Source organism: Trachypithecus francoisi, unplaced genomic scaffold (genome assembly GCF_009764315.1).
Source record: "Trachypithecus francoisi isolate TF-2019V2 unplaced genomic scaffold, Tfra_2.0 Lachesis_group8, whole genome shotgun sequence".
NCBI classification, from domain to species: Eukaryota; Metazoa; Chordata; class Mammalia; order Primates; family Cercopithecidae; genus Trachypithecus; species Trachypithecus francoisi.
Genome location: NW_022681473.1, coordinates 3,255,067 through 3,268,063, shown reverse-complemented (window position 1 = coordinate 3,268,063; position 12,997 = coordinate 3,255,067). Strand labels below are relative to the sequence as shown.

Sequence of the window (12,997 nt, the reverse complement as noted above, 5' to 3'; positions counted from 1 at the left end):
TAAGTTCATTGGAGGATGTAATGCCCCTTGCATGGTGAGTGCTATGGGTACTGCCCCAATCGTGCCTTCACGAGGCAAGAGCATCCATGCTGTTCTGCTCATGTGGGTACATCAGGCCTGTGGTAGGATGACACTTCCTGCCTCTTGTGGTTGGGTAGGGCCATGTGACTTGTTGTGGTTAATCATGACTGTGTGCCCTGTGATTTTTCTGAATTGATGGATTTAGTTGCCAATGTAAGACCTAGCAGCACACTCTTCTGCTCATCCACAATGAATGACAATGTTTCTGATGCTCTAATCTGTCACTGGATTCTGAGTGAGGATGATGTAGGAGGCAGCCCCTGTTGACCTTCAGTGGACATGCATGAGCGAGATACTGACTTTGTTTCATGGCACTGAGATTTGGGGGATGCTTGTTACTGCAGCACAACTTCACCATCCTGACTGATACACAGAAAGAGCCAGGATTTCCCTCTCCTCAACTGTTCTGCATTCATGCAGCTGGTGTCCTGTGACACTGCGTAGTGAGTGTCCCGTGCTGCTGCCAGCCCAGCCTAGACAAAAAGACAGAGTCCATCCTTTATTGACATTCTTTATTGAAGTCTGGGGGAGGAAGTGCCTTTGCCCTTGAGCTGGTTCTAAGCTCTGATCAATTCAGCCACAACAAGGCTCATCCTGCAGTTGGTATCAAAGGCACAGGCGACATGGTCCTGAAAGCCATACATCAGAAGCTTTTTCTACTGATGATGGAAGAGCCCATCTCCTTGTATTCCTTGCCGGTGACCCACATGTCCTTGAATGTGGAGAGTGAGCACAAGATGGAGCCACCTACCCAAGCTCCATAGATGGAATATGGACAGGTGGCCACCTGGATGGGGTTAAGGAGGCAGAGGAGAGTGGAGGGCAAAGGAGGGAAGGGGAGGTGGGGAGAGGGCAGGAGAAAAGAGAAGAAAGCAAAATCAAAATACTACTCTAAAGTGGGGACACAAAACGTCCGCCCCTGAGAGAACTTCATGGACAGTCATCTCTCCTGGCAAATACAATCTATGATTTGCCATTAAAGATATCGAACAGTTCATGCCTGCTTCCTGTAGCTTTATTTTTTATTTTTATTTGAGACAGGGTCTCGTTCTGTTGCCCAGGTTGGAGTACAGTAGCACAATCACAGTTCACTGCAAACTTGACCTCCCAGGATCAAGCAATCTTCCAACCTCAGCCTCCCAAGTAGCTGAGTCCACAGGTGCACAGTACCACGCCTGGCTAATATTTTAATTTTTTTGTAGAGATGAGGTCTTGCTATGTTGCCCATGCTGGCCTCAAATTCATGGCCTCAAGTGATCCTTCTGCCTCAGCCTCCCAAAATGCTGAGATTACAGGTGAGCCACCATGCCCGGCTTGTAGCTTTAAACTATTAGATAAAATGAATAAGAGCACAGAGGACTCGTGCCCTTGGCATTTTAAAACATGTAACACATTTTATCCATATAGAATGACAGTGCCTAAGGCGTAGGTATTTTGTAGAAAAAACTGGAAAATACAGATAAGCAAAATCAACCAATCACCAGTCACCGAACCCCCTAGAGAAATTCCTTCTGGACGGCGATGGGGAGATTTCAAGACTTCCTCTCACTCTTGCTAGGCTCCTCTTTTCATGACAACACCTATAAAGTGTATATTTCTTTCCATTTCTGTTTTAGGAGAGAGTAATGTTTCTTATACCCAGTCAGGTCACCTCTGGGCTGGGAAGAAGTGAAGGGCTCTATAGCCATTTGTCACTGATCCAGGTGACAGCCCTTCAGTGGAAGAGGCTCCTGGGTGCCTGGCGTTGGACCTTTCTCTGCCTGATGCAGGGGGCTAGGCATGGTGGTGTGCACCCGTGGACCCAGCTTCTTGAGAGGCTGAGGCTGGAGGATTGCTTGATCCTGGGAGGTCGAGGCTGCAATGAACTGTGATTGTGCCACTGTATTCCAGCCTGGGCAACACAGTGAGAACCTGTCTCAAAAAATGAAAATAAAGGCCAGGCATGGTGGCTCACACCTGTAATCCCAGCACTTTGGGAAGCTGAGGCGGGCAGATCACCTGAGGTCGGGAGTTTGAGACCACCCTGGCCAACATGGTGAAACCCCGTCTCTACTAAAAATACAAAAAATTAGCCAGGCATGGTGGTGCGTGCCTGTAGTCCCAGCTACTCGGGAGGCTGAGGCAGGAGAATAGCTTGAGTCTGGGAGGTGGAGGTTGCAGTGAGCCGGGATGGCACCATCGCACTCCAGCCTGGGTGACAAGAGTGAAACTCCATCTCTAAATAAATAAATAAATAAATAAAAACTAAAAAGAGGCCCCTGGGGCTCAGGAAGGTTAAGGTCACTTGCTCCAGGTCAGACACTTGTCATTTTCACACGTTCACTAACTTTCCTTAAGTCACTTAGGTAGATAATAACAGGACATGCTTAGGATTCTAAGACACAGGGAGCAAATGCCTCGCTGCGGGGATCTTCAGGCAGGAAGCGCTGAACGGAGATTTGGGAAACCCGAGGCGTAGGTGAGAGGGAAGAGGGGTTCCCTGACTCAGCTGCCCAGTGTCTCCTGGCTCTGTCGCACCACAGAACGGCCCTTGGCTTGGAAACCACTTGCTGGCATTGGTTAAGAAAAGATTTATCATAGCTAAAACAATAAAAATAAAAAGAGTCAGGAGGGGGAAAAAAAAAGCATGATTAGGATCAGGGCATCAGGCAGAGAAAGGGCTGACGCCAGGCACCCGGGAGCCTCTTCCACGGATTCCACGGAGGGGATGTCACCATGATCAGTTGGTGACCTCATCTGTGTCTTATCTAAACAAACACACAAAACCAAATGGAGACTGGGATGGTGTGTGTGTTAAGAAGAAAGTAAATTGATCAGAGTGGCTCATGCCTATAATCCCAACACTTTGGGAGGCTGAGGCAGGTGGATCACCTGAGGTCAGGAGTTCTAGACCAGCCTGGCCAACATGGCGAAATTCCATCTCTACTAAAAATACAAAGATTAGCTGGGTGTGGTGGTGGGCGCCTGTAATCCCTGCAACTTGGGAGGCTGAAGCAGGGAGAATCGCCTGAACTGGGAGGCGGAGGTTGCAGTGAGCCAAGATTGTGCCACTGTACTCCAGCCTGGGCAGCAGAGTGAGACTCTGTCTCAAAAAAATTAATAAATAAAAAGAAAAAGATAGCAAATCACTAACAGAAGATGGCCAAAGGATTGGATTGAACAATTACGAGAAATATGTTTAAAAAAATTTTTTAAAACAGAGAAAAGAACAACAAGCATTTCTTCTCCATCTACCCAGGTGCCCAGGGGTTTTGAGAACAAAGGACCCTGTGCTGGCATGGACGTGGTCCAGAGCTGGCTCAGCCCTCGCCGGGACAGATGGGAGGCTCAGTGTTTCTGTGGGCAATTGGGTCATCCATTCCAAAAACCTCGAATTGTGCATGATTCTGACTCCAAAATCCACATCTAGAAATGGATCTAAGGGTATGACAACATTCTGAAGAAATGAGGGGAGATATTGGGCAGAGTTTTAGCTCCAGAACATTCATGACAGCAGATGCAGGTTGCTGGGAGAAACAATTATTTGAAAAGTTGGCCCCATGGAAACTAGCGGTTCTCTCAAGGTGGATGATGAGCTCATTTCAGGGAGAGGATTTTCTTTAGGCAACAATGTAAGGAGCTTTATGGATGATTACAGGAGAAGCTACCATGGTACCTCTTTCAGAGATGGCTCAGACAGGACAGAAATGAGGCAGAGAAGAGCTAAATCACAGCCAAGTAATGGGAAATGGGTGATGTCATCATCAAGCTTGATGCAGAGTTTTTGGTGGGAGGAGGCTGTGGAGGGCACCTCGAGGACTCAGAAGGATGAAAGGGCTTGGACCAAATGCAACCCAGCCACCTGCTGGCAGGACAGAGATGGCCCAAAGATCCCCTTTGCAAATGCGGTCAAGAAACCTATAAATGTGTGCCAGGCGTGGTGGCTCACACTTACAATAACAGGACTTTGGGAGGATGAGGTAACTGGATCACTTGAGCCCGGAGTCCAAGACCTGAACCAAAAAAATGAGCCGGGCGTGGAGGCACACACCTGTAGTCCCAGCTACTTGGGAGGCTGAGTGGGAGGTCACCTGAGCCTGCAGTGAGCCGTGACCATGCCACTGTACTCCAGCCTGGGTAACAGTGAGACCTTGTCTTATTTTAAAAAAAAAAAAAAAAAAAAAGGAAAGAGAAAAAAAGTTACAAAAGTATGACATTCAATTTTAATGTGTTTTCCACGCTGGGCTAAGCAGTAGCCTTCTGTTCTGATTCAGTCAAAGTTAATTACACACGAGCCTGGAGTGGTCCAGAAAGCTGAGAGGAGGGAGACCAGAAACAGGCTATGAAGTGAGAGCCAAGGGCTTTGGAGTGAGAAGGTGGGAGGGGTGATGGTTTTAACAGAATGTAAATGCCTGTGATCTAACATAAGATGGTCTGACGAGAGCTGCAGACTTAGGGAGGAAGGAAACCAATAACAGTTTTACAGCCTCCCATGAATGTTTATGGCCCATAGGAAGAGGGCTGAAGACCTGGGAGGTGACAAGGCAGTGGGACGATATTTTTGTGTAATCCTGGCTGATGCATTTGTAATTCCTGATGCTTCTCTGTTGCTACGGAGGAAGGATAGGGACCACCTGGGACAGGCATCACTGCTGTGCATTCTCTTTCAAATCTCACCCTGGTCTACAGAGCAAGGACAGGAAGGGTGCAGGGAACACCGTCAGATGTGCAAGGAGAGTCTCAGAGGCAGCCAAAGATGCTCTGAGGACACGTGCCAGACCCTTCCTCTGAGTGCATCTGCCTGCAACCAGACCTGAGGCCCCTAGGGTGGGGGTGAGGGCGATGGGTGATAGGGTGATAGAATCCTCCAGAAAAGTTTGGGTGGCTGGGGGCAAAAGGGAGTAAGTCCATGCCTCCTGCCTCCAGACTCTGGAGGAAATCACCTTGCAGTGTCCTGTTTCAAAGCTGGCAGCTGGAGCGGAGGGGACAAAGGCAGTAAGATAGGTCTAGGGAGGACAAGAAGTGCTGAGATGGCCACTCACGCCCCTGCCCACCCTGGTGTCTGAAAGATCCCGCCCCTGCCCCACCCCCACAGAGCATACAAAGGGTGGCCGTGAACCCTGGTGACAGGCGCGAGTTGGGTGGGGGTATCGCTCTGGTGACAGTCTCCTGTGCACCTGCAGGAGACCCCATCACAGAGTTCCCTACAGTTGGCCAGTGGGATTTGCAGCCAGCTCCAGGGCCAGCTGGTGATATGGGAAGGATTCAGGGCCAGCTTGACAGGGACGCCTTGCAGTGACAGCTCCCAGAGACCCCACAGCAGAGGCTGTGAGGCCAGACGCAGACACAGAGGAAGCCAGAGAAAGTGTCCACTGGGGACAACCCTGGGTGGGGCACCCACGGGGGAAGAGTGCTTTCATTTAACCAAAGGAAGCTGCATTCATGGGGCAGCTGCTGAGCCCAGCTGGAAGTGACTGAGTGACCTTGCCCCTCCTGCCCCAGCCAGGCCAGGTGTGTCCCACATCCCTGCAGTCCCGACATCCTGACAGTCCCACATCCCAACAGTCCCAACATCCTGACAGTCCCAACATCCTGACAGTCCCAACAGCCCGACAGCCCCAACATCCCAACAGTCCCAACATCCCGACAGTCCCAACATCCTGACAGTCCCAACAGCCCAACAGCCCCAACATCCCAACAGTCCCAACATCCTGACAGTCCCAACATCCCAACATTCCTAACATTCCAACAGTGCCAACATCCCAACAGTCCCAACATCCCAACATTCCTAACATTCTGACAGTCCCCAACATCCCAACATTCCCAACATCCCAACAGTCCCAGCATCCCAACATTCCTAATATTCTAACAGTCCCCAACATCCCAATATGCCCAATATCCTGACAGTCCCAACATTCTGACAGCCCCACATCCCAACAGCCCCAACATCCCAACAGTCCCAACATCCTGACAGTCCCAACATCCCAACAGTCCCAACATCCCAACATTCCTAACATTCTGACAGTCCCCAACATCCCAACATTCCTAACATTCTGACAGTCCTCAACATCCCAACATTCCCAACATCCTGACAGTCCCAACATTCTGACAGTCCCACATCCCAACAGCCCCAACATCCCAACAGCCCCAACATCCCAACATTCCTAACATCCCGACAGTCCCAACATCCCGACAGTCCCAACATCCTGACAGTCCCAACATTCCAGTAGTCCCAACATCCCAACATTCCTAACATTCTGACAGTCCCCAACATCCCAACATTCCTAACATTCTGACAGTCCCCAACATCCCAACATTCCCAACATCCTGACAGTCCCAACATTCTGACAGTCCCACATCCCAACAGCCCCAACATCCCAACAGCCCCAACATCCCAACATTCCCAACATCCTGACAGTCCCAACATCCCAACAGTCCCAACATTCTGACAGTCCCCAACATCCCGACAGTCCCAACATCCCAACAGTCCCAACATCCTGACAGTCCCAACATTCCAGTAGTCCCAACATCCCAACATTCGTAACATTCTGACAGTCCCCAACATCCCAACATTCCTAACATTCTGACAGTCCCCAACATCCCAACATTCCTAACATTCTGACAGTCCCCAACATCCCAACAGTCCCAACATCCCGACAGTCCCAACATCCTGACAGTCCCAACATTCCAGTAGTCCCAACAACCCAACAGTCCCAACATCCCAACATTCCTAACATTCTGACAGTCCCCAACATCCCAACATTCCTAACATTCTGACAGTCCCCAACATCCCAACATTCCCAACATCCTGACAGTCCCAACATTCTGACAGTCCCGCATCCCAACAGCCCCAACATCCCAACAGCCCCAACATTCCAACAGCCCCAACATCCCAACATTCCCAACATCCTGACAGTCCCAACATCCCAACAGTCCCAACATTCTGACAGTCCCCGACAGTCCCAACATCCCAACAGTCCCAACATTCCAATAGTCCCAACATCCCAACAGTCCTGACATCCTGACAGTCCTGACGTCTCAGCAGTCCCCAAATCCTGGCAGTCCCAACATTCCAACGTCCTGATAGTCCCGACATCCCAATAGTCCTAATGACCTGACTGTCCATTTTGTGTCCCTATGACGTCTACTCTCTGCACAGGAGCCTGATCAGTTCTCCAGAGCCTATTTGGGCAATGTCACTCCTCGGCTGAACCCGCCGGGGGGTTTCCAGCCCCTCTTGGAGTGGATGTCCTTCTGCGGCATCTCTGACCTCACTTTCCCATTGCCTTTGCTCACTCGGCCCCGGCCAACCCTTCCTTGCCCTTCCTCCAGGAAGCAAGCCTCTGAGCGGCTGCATGGGCTGTTCCACCCTGGCTGAACGCTGCTCCCCAGATATCCACATGGCTCACCCTTACCTCAAGTGCTTACTCAATGTCCCCTTCTTAAGGAGGCCCACTCTGGCCCACCCTGTATTCAGCACCCCCAGCCCTGCCTACACTCCCTCCCACCCCATCCTTTGCTGCATTTTCCTGACATGCCACTCATGTCCCCTTCATGTTTATTCATGACGTTTCCTGCCTCCCCCTCCCCGCCAACTAGAGTGAAAGCTCCAAGGACTTCCCAGGTGCCAGGAGCCATGCCCAGCCTATCTGAGGCATTGCAGATACACCTGTGGAATGAACTGGAGGCGCTCCCAGAGGGGATGGGTTGGGGCAGCCTCACCTTCACATAAACTGTAGGGGACACCAGCTCAGATATTTCTCTCTGCATCCGGAATTGCAAGCCGGGGCAGGAGCCCGTCCCTCCCGACAGCAGCATATGGCCGAAGAGGACATTCTGGAGGTCGGGGCTGCAGGAAGTGATGCTCTGGATGGCCATCGTGTGGAGGCCAGGGGCGTCTCTCCCTGTCAGGACAGGCAGAGGGAGAAAGAATGTTGGAAGCCAGAGGCTCGGCAGCTGCGCAACTGGGCCCCTGCCTGCCAGCGGAAGGCCTTGGGTGCTGGAAACCTCCCTGAGCCTTAGTTAGCTCCAGTGTGGCGGGCAAACCTTAGCTTAGCTGGGCTCCCACCAGGGAATGCAGGGAGCCACCCGGCCAGACAACAGGACTCAGCTGCTCCTGGTTGAGGAAATAAATAGGAATTCTCTGCTCTCCTCCAGGAGAATTTACATTCAACTGTTATTGACAGTTATTAATATGTAATGCTCTGGTATCAATTGTATAAAAATTCCTGTCGAGGCAGCATCCTTCTTCCGGCAGCCTTTGAGAAATGACACTGATCCCTCCTTTCTTGGCTCATCATTTGGCCACATGAATAAACTCCAATATAATGAGAACCGCCCTGAAGAGATGTGTGCCTTGTATTACTAGGTTGGTGCAAATGTCATCGATTACTTTTGCACCGACCTGATATTTTCTGTTCAATATTGGGAGCCCCTGGGAGGAATAGGTGGTGCCGTCCATGCCTCATGTCTCTTGCCTGGGAGGAAAAGCTGCCGAATAACTTTGGACCCATGAAAAAAGACTCATCTCAGGGGGCATTTAAGAGGGGCCTGGCAGGAAGGCCCTGCTAGCTTCACCGTTCTGGGGTGGTGCTCCCGTTCACGGGGACCCAGCCAGACCCCGGGGAGAACTTCCCCACGGTGGGTGAAGAATCTCAATTGCTTCTCCACTTCACATTGGTGGGGCACGTGACCACGCCATCCCCTGCACAGTCTAACAGGCGAACACAGAGACAAACCAACTAACAGGGGATTCTAAACGCCAGGTACTCACTGGTCCTCCTCCCGGGGAAATGGTTACTTCCCCGCCTTTAATGCCCCTTTGTCCTTTACGAAGGTAACAAATGAAGAATTGGACTCTGGGGAACACCTGCTTTTCCATGTCGACCCGGGAGATTCCATCTTTCCCATCAGGAGGGATTTCACCCTCTGTCATTTTTGCCGTTCCATCAGGAACAAATGTACTAGCCGGAGCATTTAGGCAGCTCCATGCTCACTCCAAGTCTCTAGATCAGCCACATTTGTAAAAAGCTCCCTCCAAATCCAGGGTGATTACATGTCTGTCTTAAATTGTCTTGATTTTTATATTTCAGATTATTTTGTAAGTAGGCAGAGTATAAACAGTACATTATTAAAGAGAAGGCCTCTTCGATGAGTTTCCTTCTCTGTAAATTGGGATGATTTTACAGAGGCAGATTTGGGGGTAGATTCAAGGATATAACACATGCGATGGTCAGCGAAGCGACAGGCAGACTGTAAGTGTTAGCTGGAGTCGGAGGAGCTTTTGAAATAACGTACTTGTTTGCTACTCAAACCAGACTCCCTCCCGGCAGCCCTAGTCCCTCCCTCCCTTTTTTCTTTCTTTTCTTTCTTTTTTCCTTCCTTCCTTCCTTCCTTTCTTTTCTTTCTTTCTTTTCTTCAGATGGAGTCTCACTCTGTTGCCCAGGCTGGAGTACAGTGGTGTGATCTCAGCTCACTGCAACCCACACCTCCCAGGTTCAAGTGATTCCCCTGCCTCAGCCTCCAGAGTAGCTGGGACTACAGGCAATGTGCCACCCTGCCTGGCTAATTTTTGTATTTTTAGTAGAGACGAGGTATCACCATGTTGGCCAGGCTTGTCTCAAACTCCTGAGCTCAGGTGATCCACCCACCTCAGCTTCCCAAAGTGCTGGGATTACAGGCATAAGCCACCACGCCCGGCCCCTTCTTTCTTACAGGGTGCTCACTTGCTCATGTCCAGGCTAATTTCTATACCCTTCCTGCGGATTCACCTATGAGTTTTGTCTGGAAGAGCGCCTCGGGGCAGAAGAAGCTCTCCTGCCCAACGGTGATCTCCTGGCCATCAGGTAGCTGATATTTCTGATGGTGAGAAGGTGAATCGGTTTTCTCCTTTTCCTTGTCAAAGTCCAAAGCCACATAGCAGCATTTCTCCTTCATGTCCCGGAAGTACTCTCGATCCCCTATGGGACAAAGGAAAAGTGCCAAACAGAAAAAGGCATGAAAAGGAGATGAGTTCACAGAAGCGCCCTTGGTGAGGTTGAGGCTGCACCACTGGAGCTGCCGTTTCCATTTCCATCTCACACCCCAGGTGCTCTTGTTCATGCTGCACGTTGAGCCTGAATTTGTGGAAGTGTAGAATAAGTATGTCTTGAACTCAGATGAAAGGGGTTAGGAAATTTCAGCTTTTGAGAAGTTGAGATCCTTCTATATATGGTATATGTTTGGGAGAGGGTGGGAGGAGCTGGAAAACCAAACCCAACTTTCTTATCTACTGCTATGAGCGGTGCTGTTGGTGCCCCATCCCCCAGCTGCCACCTGCTCACAGTTGCCACCTGCTCACAGCTGCCCTCTTCTTCTCTGGAGAATTGCCCACAGTGGATCAAAGTCCACACCCAGAAATATCTGGAAGCTTACATACATTCCTTCTCTTTCGGGACGACTGACAACAGGTTTTAAACCCAGCTGCGTCTTCTTGTGTTCTGGTTTTATGCTTTGTCTATCACTGCCTTTGAGTTGGATCAGGGGAACTCTGCACTGCCCACCTGGAAATGTCACTTGCTCTTCAGCCCCTGACGTCTGCCTTCTACCTTCACTTGCTCCACCTAACCTGCTCTTGCCTGGGTCTGTTCTGTACTCCTAGGTCCGAAAACCTGAGGACACGCTTTGATTCTTTCCTGCCCTCTTTCCCTCGGCAGCTGAGGCTGTTAATAACTCCCTTCTCTTTCCTTGACTCCTGGGATGCTGCACTCTCCTAATATTTGTTCCTTTCTTCACGTAGTTGGGGCTTTGGTGAGCAAATTTGGGCTCGAATCCCATCTCTGCCATTGACCCAATACCTGGCTTTAGGCAACTTCATCAACCTCTTAAACCTTCCCTTTCCTTATCTGCAAGAATGGGATTAATGGTCACTCACAGGACTGTTGGAAGGACAAGAGGCAACGATGCTCACCAAGAGCTCACCAAGTGTGAGGCGTCAATAACATGCTATGACTTTGCCCTGCAATCCTTCTCACTTTCCCTCTAATTGCTGTTATTCTTTAGGGTTCCATGTTTGCATCGCTTTTGACACAGACCTCTTGGTCTGCAAGGAAGACCCTGAGATGCAGGATTATAGGCTCACTGGGAATGGGTGTCATGCAGGTTACACAGGCTGGGAATCTAGTCCAGGAACTGGCTGCAGAGAGGGACAGACACCTTGCCTGGAGCCTTGGGTTCATATCCCAGCTGCTATGCCATTTATCATTTATGGAGTGTTGGGCAAATCTTCTAATAACCTTCCTAAGCCTCTTCCTATTTTTTTAAAGAGATAGGGTGTTGCTTTACTCTGTTACTCAGGCTGGCATGCAGTAGTGCCATCATAGCTCACTATACTTCTGGGTTCAAGTAGTCCTCTTGCCTCAGCCTCCTAAGTAGCTGGGACTACAGGTTGCTTATCACCACACCCTGCTAATTTTTTAATTTTTGTGTAGAGACTGGGTCTTGCCATGTTGCCCAGGCTGATCGCAAACTCCTAGACTCAAGTGGTCCTCCCACCCCAGCCTCCCAAATTGCTGGGATTACAGACATGAGACATTGCACCCAGCTGCATTGTCTTCTTGTAATGGAAATAATTGTTCCCTGTCATGGGGTTACAGTGAGAAGCAATGAGAAAATGCATGTAAAATGTTTACTTGGCCTAGTGCTTTGCACAGGATAAATTCTCTATAAAGCTTAGCTCACCATCATCATAACAATTGCCAATCATAACTATCATCACCATCACCATCATTACTACCACCACCATCACAATCATTGTTACCATTACTATCACCGTCATCGTCACCATCACCATCATCATCACCATCATCACCACCATCATCATTGCCATCACCACCAATCACCATATGACCATCACCATCATCACCATCACCACCATCACCATTATCACCATCAATCACCATATGACCATCACCATCACCATCATCAGCATCATCATCATCACCATCACTATCACCATCATCGCCACCACCATAATCATTATCATCGTTATCACTGCCCTTATCATCATCAATCCACTAACTGTCCCTAAATATAGATAAGGTTGTTTTTTAGAACTTCAATGATGGTCATGAAGTCTTAGCTTTACACACTGAGGGCTGTAGGATGAGCTAGCAAAGAAGGCTATTACACCCCAGAGACTAGTTTACCCAGCCAAGAATAGCAGTTTCCTACCTGTGCCCAACAATAATTGCCCATTGTCTTTCAACAGTTGCAGGAGGTGCAAGGTTAGGTCCTGGCCCGCTATGTCCAGCTGGAAGGTTGACAGATGCAAAGGGCAGCCATCAGCGATGGGCACAAAGTGTGTCATTCCTTCTCCAGATTCAACAGTCAAGCCTAGACAAGAGAACATGCTGGTATCATAATGAAGGGCCAATGACATCCCTTATAATTGTTGTATCTGCAGGGAGAGAAGGCAGAGGGGAGCTAATGGAGGAGAAGACAAAGATTCTCAGGAGCCAGCTTTCTTCCCCTAAAGGGAAGTGCCCAAGGAGGAACAAAAGGACTGGCTGTTTTGGACGGCAGCCCACAAGTTTTCTTATGACACCACATAGGCAGGTTTCACAGTAGTGGTCCAAAAGGTAAAAGAGGAAAAATTATACCAGGATTTTTTTCCTTTTATTGTTTTAATTGACAAATAATACTTGTACAGTGTTTGTACTGTACACAAATAGCAGTTTTTTTTTGTTTTTTTTGTTTTTTTTTCCTGAGACTGAGTCTCGCTCTGTCGCCCAGGCTGGAGTGCAGTGGTGTGATCTCGGCTCACTGCAAACTCCACCTCCTGGGTTCACGCCATTTTCCTGCCTCAGCCTCCCGAGTAGCTGGGACTACAGGCGCCCGCCACCACGCCCGGCTAATTTTTTGTACTTTTAGTAGAAACAGGGTTTCACCGTGTTAACCA

General features: G+C 49.5%; 1 protein-coding gene across 4 annotated transcripts in view; it reads right to left on the bottom strand.

The window, feature by feature from the left end:
• Positions 1 to 610: 610 nt before the first annotated feature.
• Positions 611 to 12,997, bottom strand: part of LOC117080059 (actin-85C-like) — a 43,400-nt gene continuing 31,013 nt past the window's right edge. For all 4 annotated transcript variants that reach the window (XM_033204553.1, XM_033204554.1, XM_033204551.1 and 1 more), the window contains 4 exons: positions 12,271 to 12,432; positions 9,831 to 10,019; positions 7,783 to 7,964; positions 611 to 868 (listed from right to left, as the gene is read on the bottom strand). In XM_033204553.1, coding sequence (XP_033060444.1) covers positions 725 to 868; positions 7,783 to 7,964; positions 9,831 to 10,019; positions 12,271 to 12,432 — 677 coding nt within the window. In that variant the 3' untranslated portion in view covers positions 611 to 724. The remainder of the gene's footprint in view (positions 869 to 7,782; positions 7,965 to 9,830; positions 10,020 to 12,270; positions 12,433 to 12,997) is intronic.